Here is a 12,917-nt window from a genome sequence, read left to right as displayed (position 1 = left end):
GGCCATGCCAGACTGGGCTGTGCTGGGGAGAGGGCAGGGGAGGTGCAGAGAGGTTAAGGGAAGTGGGAAGAGTTTAGGGGGAGCTGGTCTGGGCTGGAAAGCACCCAGGAGAGAACAGTATCAGTGTGTAGTTTGTAGTGTGTGACCATGCAGGGCAAGGACTGACACCGGGGGTTGTGGTGCAGAGGCAGGGCTTGCGGCAAGCATGGAAGACATGCAGGTGCAGAGCACAGAAGAGGCCGGTCGGTGCCCTTGCGGTGTGGTCAGACAGGGAAGGTGGCTCGGGGTCTTCATCACTCCCAACATCTCTTTTTGGCCATGTCCAGCACTTGCCAGTTATTCCAGGTTTACAGGTAAGTTTGGCTGTGAGGCCACCTCCACCTTCCTGGTGGGCCAAGGGCTGGTGTGGGGGAACGGACAGCCCTGCCCAGCCTCACTCCTTCCCCAGACCCTGGCAGACCCTGGAGCAGAGCTGTCTGCAAAGCCCCACCTGGGACAAGGCTGGGGCAGGGCAGGGGTCGGGCGCTGGGGCAGCTGCAAAAATAGGAGGGTCATAAATCACAAATGGGGGAAGCTTTCCCACCCCGACTCTCCCCTTTCCCGTGCTGTGCCTGCAGAGTGGGGCTGTGCGACCGTGTATGGGCAGTGGGGCTGGGCCAGAACAGGGACAGGGCGCTGACAGGGGCCATGAAGCAGCTGCCAGGAGGTGCCATCATGGACGCTTGTTCTCAGAATTGCATACCAGAGGCTCATCACTGAGAACTCATAGCTATTTTCTCAAGTAGCAAGAAAATTAAAAAGCTCTAGTTCATCATCGAGAATACTAAGGAGTTCCCTTTCAGCGCTGTCCTGTTACTGCTAGTAGTGATAGTTCCACTAATTCCAAAAGGTCCTTGACAGCTTCTGTATTTTCCCCTGGCTCCAAACCTCAGGCTGCTCAGACACGGAAAGTGCTACCTCAAACCTCTGCAAACCAAATCTCTCCCACCTGCTCTCATCCACACTCTTTTATCCTGGAACACTTCTAACCATCATGTCAGCACACTGCCTGGTCTCTTTTTTATCTGGGTGAAGTCAGGGTGCTCCCTCGTAAAGCCTTCCCTACCAAAGTCCCTTCTACCTGCTGATCCTGCTTGTATCCCCTCACACAACGTACAGCTCCAACTTCCTTCTGCAGAGCTCCATGGGATGGACAGTTTTCCTGTTTCTTTCACGAGAAAAGGTGACAAACAGGAAAGACTCCTTGCCAGGAAGCCGCAGCCTTGGGTGTTGCTCACTTGGTTCTTCCTGGCACTTCATTCAGCCTCTGTTTTTCTGTATTAGGTGTTTTTCTGTAGCTACTCTTTCTGCAGAGATCTTAAAAAGACAATGATTTCATAAAAGATGGTCATAAAGGCCCTGTTGTAGACAACTATGTTTGCCATGAGCTCTGGAGGGAGTCAGGAAGATCGTTAATAAGCACCAGGAATATGCAGGAATCTCAAGGCCTCTTCTGAAGAGCGAGCAGCTCTGAGCAGCAGTGATTGATTGGCCGTGTGTAGGGCTCAGAGAGAGGGTCGAGGGATGTCAGCGAGAAACAAGGAGGTGGCTGATGGCTTTAGCAAATCCTGAAACCCTCTCTGAGGCCAGAAATGGAAAGCAGTGGATGTCTGTGGATAGGGAAGAGGAGGAGGTGTGTCCTGGGAAGCTGTCAGGAAGGAAGACCCCTCTTCTGCAAGTCAGGGATGAAAGAGATTTTTCTATGATAATGTGCATGCCTAGAAAATGGAGAAGGCCTGCTGCTGAGGGTGGCTATCATGCCAGATGAGCTGACCTTGCTCTTTTCCTGCTTCACTTCCGATACTTGGATTGACCTCAGGAAACATCTATGAGTGTGGGGGATGCACAGACCTCCTGGGGTGGAGTTTCATCACTGTGGGGGAAAAAGGGAAGTGTATGTGAGACACGTTGTAGTGCAGGGAGAGAGCTGTGCGCGTAAGAATTCAAGGGAGCCTGGGGTTAGAGGAGCACATCTCGGGTGCTAGAGGAACATAATCAAGGCTTTGAAAGAAGCCAGATGGGTTTTTGGGAACTCAGAGACATTGCCTAACCCTCAGAAAGCTACAGCTTTATGTTTGAACAACAGTGAGGACAGAGAGTTATCAGTAAACCTTGGGATATCATGGGGTCAGAGTGAGTTGGGGAAGCAGGGGGGAGAGTTAAAATCTGCAGAGAATCGATCACTGACATAGGACAGTATAGGACAGCCTGTGGTGGGGAAAGCCAAGGGCTTTGGTAGGGCTGGGACCCAGAACTGAGGTCCTTGTTCTCTTGGCTAGGGCTGCTGACTTGTGGGCTGAGTGGTCTCCATGTATGTCAGCACTGGCATGATTGCCTATCTGAAGCCCCCTCCATCTGCTCCCCATCCCTGGATCTGGTGGTGGCAGTGCTGTACTCACTGGTGCCTCCAGTTGTGAAAACCCTCATCTATAGCATGAGGAACAGGGAGCTCAAAAATGCCCTGAGGAAAGTGATTTCATGGGCATTTTTCAATACCAGTAAACTTCCAGTCTTTTTCCACAAGTGACTCCCATACTAGGCCCGTGCTTTGTTTTATTATCATTGTTGTTATTGCTATTTGGGGTCTCATGTTCTTACACCGATACTTGGACTTCCCGTACTTCATGTGAAGCATGAACGTACCCTGTCTCACCTGGAGGACCATATAAAAATGTGTCTTTGTAACACTGGGGCCAAGCTGACTCCCTCATAGCATCTCTGTAATAAAAAGGGATCTTCCCTGTGCACTGCCTGATGGTAGGGCTGTTTTTCCAAGATTCGTGTCAGGAACAGGCCCGAGATACTGCACCTTAAAAGGCCTATTGATCCACGGTTTCAAGGGCAAAAAGCTCATTGTCATCTTGTGACCTGCTAGAGGGGTGGATTTAGGACTCACCTGTTGGTGCCTGGTGACAGTGGAGATGATGAATGGTCACTGAGGTACAAACCCAGTTGTTTCCCACATGTGACAGGGCAGAAGACATCTTCCAGGAGGGGAATCTGTAGCTGCCTGGATTATCCCAGGGAATCTCCGTGGGCAGCGTGTGCCTGGGGTGTGACCAGAGCTCCACAAAGGGAGAGATTGCCCAGGTGGAATCATGCAAAAGTGTTAATTCCAGGTATTCACAGGGAAAGGAGGACTCTGCAATCACAGGGCAGGCAGCAGGAACCCAGCTGGCACAGGGGAAGGGGGCTGGAGAGATGCAAGAGCTGGCTGAGGAGCTCCAGGGCCAGGACTGTCATGCTGCCCTGGGGCGTGGGGCTGGTGGGGGCAGAGAAGGGGCAAAAGCAGTCAGTGTTGGGGATCACCTATAATATGAACACAGAAGAGCCAGAGGGTGAGTGGCCATACAGCCCAACCCTGAGGAAGGACCTTTGCTGCATGGTCACGCCTGTCTTCCTCCAGGTCTCTAGGATACCCAGCTCTACTGCCATTACTAATACAAAGGGAACCAGTTTCCTACCAACACTCATTACACATCAAGTCCCACAGCTCTTGCCACAGCCAGACTCTCAGCCAAGCCCATTCTCAGACACCTCCGGCTAGATCAGGTGCTTGTCTTGAAAGATTTTGAGAATTTCCATTGATAGCGATCTCACCAACTGGCCTGGGTCCTTGCTCCAGTGTTTGGCTCTGAGGGATTTTTTTCCAAACCCCAGCTTTCTCAGCCTCTCCTTGTACGCAATGTGCTCCAGGCCCCAACCATCCTTATGGCCTCTGCAACTGTCTCTCCAGTCTGTCAGGGTCTTCCTTGTGCTGGTGAGCCCCATACTGGACACAGCAGTCCTGAGGTGGTCATCCGGCAGTGGGTTAGCCTTGCCCAACACCCAGACACCCACCCAGCTGCCCAGTCACACCCCCAACTCAAAAGGACAAAGGGAGAAAATAAGATGGAATAGCTCATGGGTCACGATAAAGACAGGGAGGTCACTTACTAATTACTGTCACAGGCAAAGAAGGGTTGACTTGGGGAAGATCAATTTAATTTATGCCAAGTAAAAAAGGTTTGGATTGTGAGAAACAATGACAAAATTGTTAAAGTCCATTGCCCTCACACTTTCCCCCAGACTCAAATTAATCCCTTACTCCAAATGCTTCTACTCATCCCAATCCCAAGAGGAGCATGGGGGATGGTGAAAAGAGGGTTAACAGTCACTAAAGAACAACTCTGCCGCTCCTTCCTCCTCACACTTCTCCCCTGTTCCAGCTTGGGTCTCCTCCATGGGATCCCACAATATTTGTGGTCAAGGCTATGTGGTGTTCATTTCTTCCTGTCTTACCTTTCTCCTTTATACTCACAGAATCACAGACATGTTGAGATTGGAAGGGACCTCTGGAGACCATCCAGTTCAACCCCCTCAGCTGAGGAAGGCTCAGCTAGAGTATGTTGCTCAGCACCTTATCTAACTGGGTATGGAGTACCCCCATGGATGGGGACTCCACAACCTCTCTGGGCAGCCTGTTCCAGTGTTTAACCACCCTCACAGTCAAACACAGTTTTCTGGGGTTCAGATGGAATTCTATACCCATTAATGAGATCCCCCTCAGCCTTTTCTTCTCCAGGCTGAACAGTCCCACATCTCTCAGCCTTTCCTCCTAGGAAAGATGCTCCAGTCCCTTAAACCAGCTTTGTGGCCCTTTGCTGCACTTGCTTGAGTAGGTCAACAAGTATGATGCACTGGGCAGTGCAGCACTTGACACAGCACTCCAGCTGTGGCCTCAGCAGTGCTGAGTAGAGGGGAAGGATCACCTCCCTCCATCTGCCAGCAAGGCTTCTCCTCATGCAGCCCAGGAGGCTGTTGGCCTTTGCCATGAGGGTGCATTGCTCGCTCATGCTCAGCTGCTTGTCCTCTGGGACCTCAAGGTCCTTCTCTGTAGAGCTGCTATCCCAACATTTGCTGAAGGGGACACATAGCAAGGTGAAAGCCATCCAGGAGGTGTTTGGAGTTCATTGACAATGACTTCCTGACAAGCGTGAGTGAGGAGCCAGTGAAGGGGAGTGTCCTGCCGGATGTCATCCTTGGAAACAAGGAAAAGCTGGTCAGGGGTGTAACAGTCAAGGGTGAGAAAGTAGAGTTGAGGTTCTTGAGAGAAGGGAACAAGGCAAAGAGCAGGACTTCAGGAGAGCAGGCTTTGGTCTGCCAAGGGACATCCTTGACAGTATCCCATGGGATATGGTCCTGCAGGAGAAGAGGGGAGAGGTCTTTGATGGTCAAGGATCTCCTCTTCAAGCTCCAGAACAGTACAGCGGGACATGCAGGAAGTCAAGCAACATTGCAGGAGGCTGGTATGGGTGAGAAGGGAGCTCCTGACAAAAATCAAGTATGAAGAGGAAGCACGGAGAAGGTGGAAGCTGGCTGCTTCCCAGCCTCAGTGGTTCTGTGATTCTGTGCTGGAGAGAGCCGCGTGTGTGTTTGTTTGTGCGTGGGAGAACTGGAGGGGTGAGGGGATCCCAGGGCCAGCTCCTGGACAGATGGAGGGCCTCAGATCAGCTCCTGGAGAGATCACTACTGTTATGTATGTCTGTAGAGGCCTAAGTTTTCCACTAACACAGCCTAGCCGACAAACAGCCCAGCCCTCGTTTCTCTTTTCTCCACTGACAGTGGTTTTGCTTGGCTTACAGACCTCCCAGGATCCTTTCCAGGATGAATGATTGTGCGTTTTCTTCCATCAACAGTCTTCCCTTGATGGTGGTAGGGAGAGCGCTCAGGTTCCCCCTGACCATGGAAGTAAACAGACATAAACTTGGAGTGATCAACTGTGGCTTTTTTGTCCCACTGAAGTCATGGATGCAGGGCTGCTAGGCAGGTAACCTCAAACAGGCCTCATCATAGCTGAGCTTAACTTTTGGTTTTCTTTTTCCTTCTTTTCCCTCCCAAATTCTCCTCTGATCATCCTCACCCATTCCTCTACAAACAGCCCAACTCTGCTCCTTCTCTGTGGCAGTACGTCCCGCCCCCCCATCCTGCCAGCAGGAAACAAAACTTCTCCAGGAAGAAAGAAGGGGAAGGAAACCCTGGAGGCTGCAGGTTGAAATTTGAACTGGCCAATCGAGATGCGCCAGGGACACCAAGGTGACCCTCCTAGCCAGTAGAATTAAATGACCACAGGTCAGATTCGACAGGGGTATAAACGGGGTCCCGCCAGAGGACACGTTGGCAGTCCTCCTTGGAGCAGCGAGTCTGCAGTCGGGGACTCCCCCTCGGGCCAGGGCACCGCCCGAGGTAACTCCTCGAGGGAGAGAGCCCTCAGCTTTTAGGTGAGTGATACGTGCGTTTTGAGCCATCACTTTAAATCTTGGGGTTTCTTAAGTCGGCCGTGTAGTATTAATTCCCTTTACATCATTGAGCCTGTGATTTTATAAAATGTTACCGGACTTGTAACTTACTTTTGCTAAAGAATAAATCTGAGCTTTAACACTTGTTGGACTTGGTTAGTTGTGCATCCGTAACATTCCCCTCTGGCCCTGGCTTTTCTGGCTTTGTACCCTCATGTGGTGTTTCTAAGACGGTTGTTGTGCTGATTCCTACATTAGTCAGTACAAACCCAGTAACTCCTTTTATTAGCTGGAGCGTCCTGCAACTTCTCACGCTGTGGTCTTGTGTTGATGGCTCACCACAATCAGGGTGAGCCATCTGCACACAGATATTAACACCCAGCAAAATGGAGCTTCACTCCAGGGGGACTTTGAGAAACTGTCGTGGTTTAACCCCAGCCAGCAACTAAGCACCACGCAACTGCTCACTCACTCACTCCCCCCCCGCCCCAGTGGGATGGGGGAGAAAATCGGGAAAAGAAGTAAAACTCGTGGGTTGAGATAAGAACGGTTTAATAGAACAGAAAAGAAGAAACTAATAATGATAATGATAACACTAATAAAATGACAACAGCAATAACGAAAGGATTGGAATGTACAAATGATACGCAGTGCAATTGCTCACCACCTGCCGACCGACACCCAGCTAGTCCCCGAGCGGCGATTTCCCGCCCCCACTTCCCAGTTCCTATACTAAATGGGACGTCACATGGTATGGAATACCCCGTTGGCCAGTTTGGGTCAGGTGCCCTGGCTGTGTCCTGTGCCAACTTCTTGTGCCCCTCCAGCTTTCTCGCTGGCTGGGCGTGAGAAGCTGAAAAATCCTTGACTTTAGTCTAAACACTACTTAGCAACAACTGAAAACATCAGTGTTATCAATATTCTTCACATAATGAACTCAAAACATAACACTGTACCAGCTACTAGGAAGACAGTTAACTTTATCCCAGCTGAAACCAGGACAGAAACTCTGGGATTTGGGCAACAGAAACTTCTCAAGTTTTTCAAGGAGAAGTGGCCGGTCCTGCGTCAGGGGGAAGAATAACCCCATCTATCAGGGCAGGCTGGGTCCGCAGTGGCTGAGCAGCGACCGTCATGAGAAGGACCTGAGCACTACAAGGGACACCATACAAGCCAGTGGTGCATGCTCACCATGAACAAGGTCAACTGCATATAAGGCTGCATTAGGAGGAGCGTGGCCACCCCAGACATCTGGAGTTCTCATCCCCCTCCAGGGGATGACTTTCATGCCAGTGCATGCTCTCCTCTTCCTTGAAGCCTTTCCCTGAGCACAGGGCCTGGAGACCATTTCAGTAAAGACTCAGGCACAGCAGGCATTCATTCCTTCAGCCCCAGCTGTGTCTGCTGTTATTAAATCACCTTGCCCAGTCAGCAGCAGCCCTGCATTTTCCTTGTTCAGCCTTGGTCTCTCAGAAGTGACCAAAGGTCTTCTGTTTGCTTCTGAATTCCCTTGCAACCAGCATCTCCAGGTGAGCTTTTCTTTTCCTACACACATACCTCCACAACAAAGGCAATATATAGAAATTCCCGCTTTGTACCTGTCCTTGCTGAAAGCTCCTGGCAGCTGCTTCTGTCCCTGTTCTGGCCCAGCCCCACTGCCCATACGTGGTCTTACAGCCCCACTCTGCAGGCACAGCATGGGGGAGGGGAGCATCAGGGGTGGGAAAGTTCTCCCCATTTGTGATCCCAGTGGCGGCCTTCAGATCACAGTTCCTCCATGACCCTCCTACTCTTGCAGCTGCCCCAGCACCTGACCCCTGCCCTGCCCCAGCCTTGTCCCATGTGGAGCTTTGCAGACAGCTCTGCGCCAGGGTCTGCCAGGGTCTGGGGAAGGAGCGAGGCTGGGCAGGGCTGTCCGTTCCCCCACACCAGCCCTTGGGCCACCAAGAGGGTGGAGGTGGCCTCACAGCCAAACTTACCTGTAAACCTGGAATAACTGGCAAGTGCTGGACATGGCCAAAAAGAGATGTTGGGAGTGATGAAGACCCTGAGCCACCTTCCCTCTCTGACCACACCGCAAGGGCACCGACTGGCCTCTTCTGTGCTCTGCACCTGCGTGTCTTCCATGCTTTCCACAAGCCCTGCCTCTGCACCACAAACCCCCGGTATGAGCCCTTGCTCTGCATGGTCACACACTGCAAGCTACACACTGATATTTTTCTCTCCTGGGCGCTTTCCAGCCCAGACCAGCTCCCCCTAAACTCTTCCCACTTCCCCTGACCTCTCTCCACGTTCCCTGCCCTCTCCCCAGCACAGCCCAGTCTGGCATGGCTCCACACCAGTGCCCACCACAGGGTGCGGTAGAGCTCTGGGCACTCACCCCACAGCCCCAGACCCTCTGAAGGGCACAGCAGCTCCTCGGGGGCGGAGAGGGCTGAGCCCCAGAGGTGGGGGGCATCTGTGGCGCAAGGCATGGGGAGATCCACTTGTCTGATGGAAATGCTGCAATGGAGGCCAGCTCTGTCACACAAGTGCCTGCGGCCACAGGCCTGCCACACAGCAGGACTGTAACCATGCTTGAAGAGCACTCAGGTCTTCCACCAACCAAAGGGTTCAGAAGGAAAGCATGCAAGTGGGAAGAGAGCAGCTGGGGAAAGACCAAGCACTGGTGCTCCCTGGCACTGCTGCTGTGCCTGGACTCTTTTCTTCTTCCCCTCTGCACACAGGCACTGCTCCCTGCAGCTGCAGAGAAGGTCTTGGAGGAAGGATCTCAGAAGAACAAGTCACTGCAGGGCCCTTTATTTTGTTTAAACACACAGAGGGCATAGCTCATTTGCACAGCCTCCAGGACACAAAATCTGGATAGACTGTGAATTAGAAACCAGAGGAAGACAGACATTTCTTTGTGGAAAGCTTTCAGATAAGTAAAACAAAGTGAAATAGAAGAAATAAAAACCACACCCAAAAATCACCATAAAAAGACCAGCAAAAGACAGGTTTGGTCTGCAAAGAGATATAAGTACTATGCAGAAGACAAGAGGCAGTTTATTCCTACTGAAAAGCATCCAGTGATTAGTTTTCTCAGGGCATCCTTGATCTCATGGTTTCTCATGCCGTAGATGAGGGGGTTCACGGCTGGAGGCACCACTGAGTACAGAACTGCCACCAGCAGGTCCAGGGATGGGGAGGAGATGGAGGGGGGCTTCAGGTAGGCAAACGTGGCAGTGCTTATAAACAAGGAGACCACGGCGAGGTGAGGGAGGCAGGTGGAAAAGGCTTTGTGCTGTCCCTGCTCAGAGGGGATCCTCAGCACAACCCTGAAGATCTGCCCATAGGACAGCACAATGAAAATAAAACACCCAACAGCTAAACAGACAGCAACTACAAGTACCCCAACTTCCCTGAGGTAGGCATCTGAGCAGGAGAGCTTGAGGATCTGGGGGATTTCACAGAAGAACTGGTCCACAGCATTGCCTTGGCAGAGGGGTAGTGAAAACGTATTGGCCGTGTGAATGACAGCATGGAGAAACCCACTGCCCCAGGCAGCTGCTGCCATGTGGACGCTAGCTCTGCTGCCCAGGAGGGTCCTGTAGTGCAGGGGTTTGCAGATGGCAGCGTAGTGGTCGTAGGCCATGACAGTGAGAAGAAAATACTCTGCTGAGATCAAAAAGACAAACAGAAATGCCTGTGCAGCACATCCTGGGTAGGAGATGGCCCTGGTGTCCCAGAGGGAGTTGGCCATGGCTTTGGGGACAGTGGTGGAGATGGAGCCCAGGTCGAGGAAGGAGAGGTTGAGGAGGAAGAAGTACATGGGGGTGTGGAGGCGGTGGTCACAGGCTACGGCGGTGATGATGAGGCCGTTGGCCAGGAGGGCAGCCAGGTAGATGCCCAGGAAGAGCCAGAAGTGCAAGAGCTGTAGCTCCCGCGTGTCTGCAAAAGCCAGGAGGAGGAACTGTGTGATGGAGCTGCTGTTGGACATCTGCTGCCTCTGGGTGTGGAGCACTGAACAAGGAGGCAAGGGCAGTGACATGTTAGCCCATAATTCTTTGAGCAATATCAAAGACATTTCTCACACTACATGCTCACTGCACCTTTTTCATTTCAAACAGATCTCTGTTCAGCTGTGTTGATGGAGCTCTGCATGGTGCTGGCTGAGTGTGCTGTGAGAAGCAGGACCTCTGCCTACTGGTTGCCAAGGAATCAGCCCTGCTCTGCAGCAGTGGGTTTCTGGGAATGGTGTCCATCAGGAGAGGTCAGTCCTGGTGTTTGAATTGGTCAGATGATACTGCTCCTAATGAAAAAGTGTCAACATCTGCACTCCCAGGGCTAAGAAAACAGAATCCGAGCATTGTTTGAGAAAGAGGGCGGTTTTTAACAGCTCTTCCCTATGTCACCTGGTAATATTCCTGGATTTCAGAAACCCTCATCATTTCTGCTGCACTCGGAGAAAAAAAAAGTGGGTCCTGCGAGGAAAGAGTACTGCCTGTGGCTTAGTGAAGACTGAGGAGAGCTGATCTGTCACTCTGTCTTGTTGCCAGCTACCCTGGGCTTGCACCTTTCTGAGACGGAGAGTAATCACACCCCTGTGTTAACCTGGAAAGACTCCAGGCACTACTGAGAGCAGACACCCACTGCCCCGCACCAAGTGTCTCCCCCTTTCTCAAGGTCTCTGCACCCCACTTCTTGCCAAGGACACACATGGTTCATGTCACAAACCCAGCAGCATTTCCTCACTCATGGTGTCTCTGTGCTTCTACGTGGGACATTCAGAAACACCGAGATGCCATGGGACAGACCTGCATCCTGGAGGGCAGCTCACAGCTTGGAAGGTCACCCCAAGAAAATAGCCAAGTGTCCTGATGATGGTATCTCAGGAAGGGTGAGTCAGCTCATTTCCCTGGGAATTACACAGGCTGCATTGCCCACAGCCCCAGAGCTTGGAGGAGAGCTTGGACACCTGTAAGCTTGTTCCCTTGGACACAGCTGCATGGGAGGACCCATAAGATGAGTGTGTGACCCTGCAGCTGAAACTCCCACCCCAGAGAGCCTGACAGCAGAAACAAGGTAACAGTAACACAGACAAGTGGAGAACCAAGGAAAAAAAGCAGTGATGGTCTGGCTCAGAGAGGCAAAGGGAGAGGCAGCAGGGAAATCAGGAAAGAGTTACCCTTCCCCAGCTGTGCATGCCACCTCCCAGGCACCAGCACAGCCAGGCAGTTGTTCTCAGTCCCTGTGCTCTACTTCAGGAGGCTCCTATCAGACTGACTGATCCCTCAGAGTTACAGCTCCCGAGTCTCAGTGAGCTGTTCAAGCATGACAGCTCCTTTTCCATTTCTCTCAAAACCTCCCCAAGAGTAGGAAACTGAAAACACAAACTCAGGAAAACTTCTTAGGTTTTTAGCAATCCCTGCTTTGACCTTGCCCTTGAAAAGTGCCCTCGGAAATGTCCTGGGGATGATCGGGAGCTGTGAGCAGCCCTGACCCACACAGCACCCTCTTGTCAGCTGCAGGACCCTGCCCTGCTGCAAGTTGCTTCTTCCACCCACAGCTTCTCCCCACTCTGCTGTTGGAGCTCCCCAGGCAGGCTGAGTACTTACCCTGACCAGCGGCAGAGCCCCTGCCCCAGCACACAGCCCCCTGGGGTGCAGGGACCCTGCTCAGCAGGACAGCCCTGGGCACCCCTGGCTGCACACCCAGCTTCACACTCCGCAGCCATCCCCGGGTGAAGGCAGCTGACATGCCCTGTCCCTCTGAGGGTGCAGCAGGGAACCTCTGCTCCAAAGCGCGTCCTTTTTCTCTGCACTGCACAAACTGTGAGAGTCCTCCTGACAGATCCCATAGGCTGTGGGATGTGCCAGCTTTAGGAGGTCATTCCAGGAACCATAGCTGCATTGCCCTGCAGCAAGACACTTACCCTGTGAAGGGCTGTCAAGATTTTTCTCCAGGTCAGCTCTCCTCTCTCCTCCCACCCCAGACTGCCATTAACCTCTCTCTCTGCCTCACTCCTCTCCCCTCGGTGCCTGCAGGCAGTGCCCTCAGCCCTGCTGCGCTTTGCAGAGGAGCTGCTCCTGGGCAGAGCTGTCTCTCTGAAATGCTGCCTGCTTGCCAGGAGCTCCCTCCACCCCAGGAGCCCAGCCCAGCTCAGCAGCAGAGGACCAGCCCAAGGCAGAACTTTCTCTGCCCCCTTGGGCTCCCCCCTGGTGTCCCTGGGGCTCAGGGGAACCTGCTGGGAAACAGGCTGAAGCAATCACTGATGTTGCTTCCCTCAGCTAGGGAGAGACACTTCTTTCCTGAAATAAAATTCTCCTCTCGGAGACAAACTTCCATCTACATGCCACATTTTTTGGTCATATTCTTAGACAGGATCCCCAGAGAGAGAGGCAGCAGGGATCTCCTTTACCCCTGCTGAGGGAAGGCATCCATGGGTCAATGGAGGCAAATCATCCTGCCTTTCTACTCATGGCATTTGAAGGAGGCTCAGCTGCCTCCCATGCACACCACAAAGCCACAGGAGGTGGGATTCCTCTTGCCTCAGTTCAGGTGTGAGCAAAATAGACACCTGCATGTGAGCTCCTTGTCTCAGCTCCCATCTGAATTAAG

At 52.4% G+C, this 12,917-nt stretch overlaps 1 protein-coding gene across 1 annotated transcript; it reads right to left on the bottom strand.

The window, feature by feature from the left end:
• Positions 1-9,339: 9,339 nt before the first annotated feature.
• LOC115337737 (olfactory receptor 14A16-like) lies at positions 9,340-10,353 on the bottom strand. Its single transcript, XM_041121669.1, has one exon. It carries the CDS (start codon positions 10,345-10,347, stop codon positions 9,340-9,342), a length of 1,008 nt encoding a protein of 335 aa, XP_040977603.1. The 5' UTR covers positions 10,348-10,353.
• Positions 10,354-12,917: the final 2,564 nt, after the last annotated feature.

Source organism: Aquila chrysaetos (assembly GCF_900496995.4).
Source record: "Aquila chrysaetos chrysaetos chromosome W unlocalized genomic scaffold, bAquChr1.4 W_unloc_6, whole genome shotgun sequence".
Lineage (NCBI taxonomy): Eukaryota > Metazoa > Chordata > Aves > Accipitriformes > Accipitridae > Aquila > Aquila chrysaetos.
The sequence above is the reverse complement of the archived record's forward strand: the minus strand, read 5'-3'. Positions and strand labels throughout refer to the sequence as shown.

What these genes read in the sequence shown, in the direction of transcription:
- LOC115337737 (XM_041121669.1), bottom strand. Translation starts at nt 10,347, where the DNA reads ATGTCACTGCCCTTGCCTCCTTGTTCAGTGCTCCACACCCAGAGGCAG.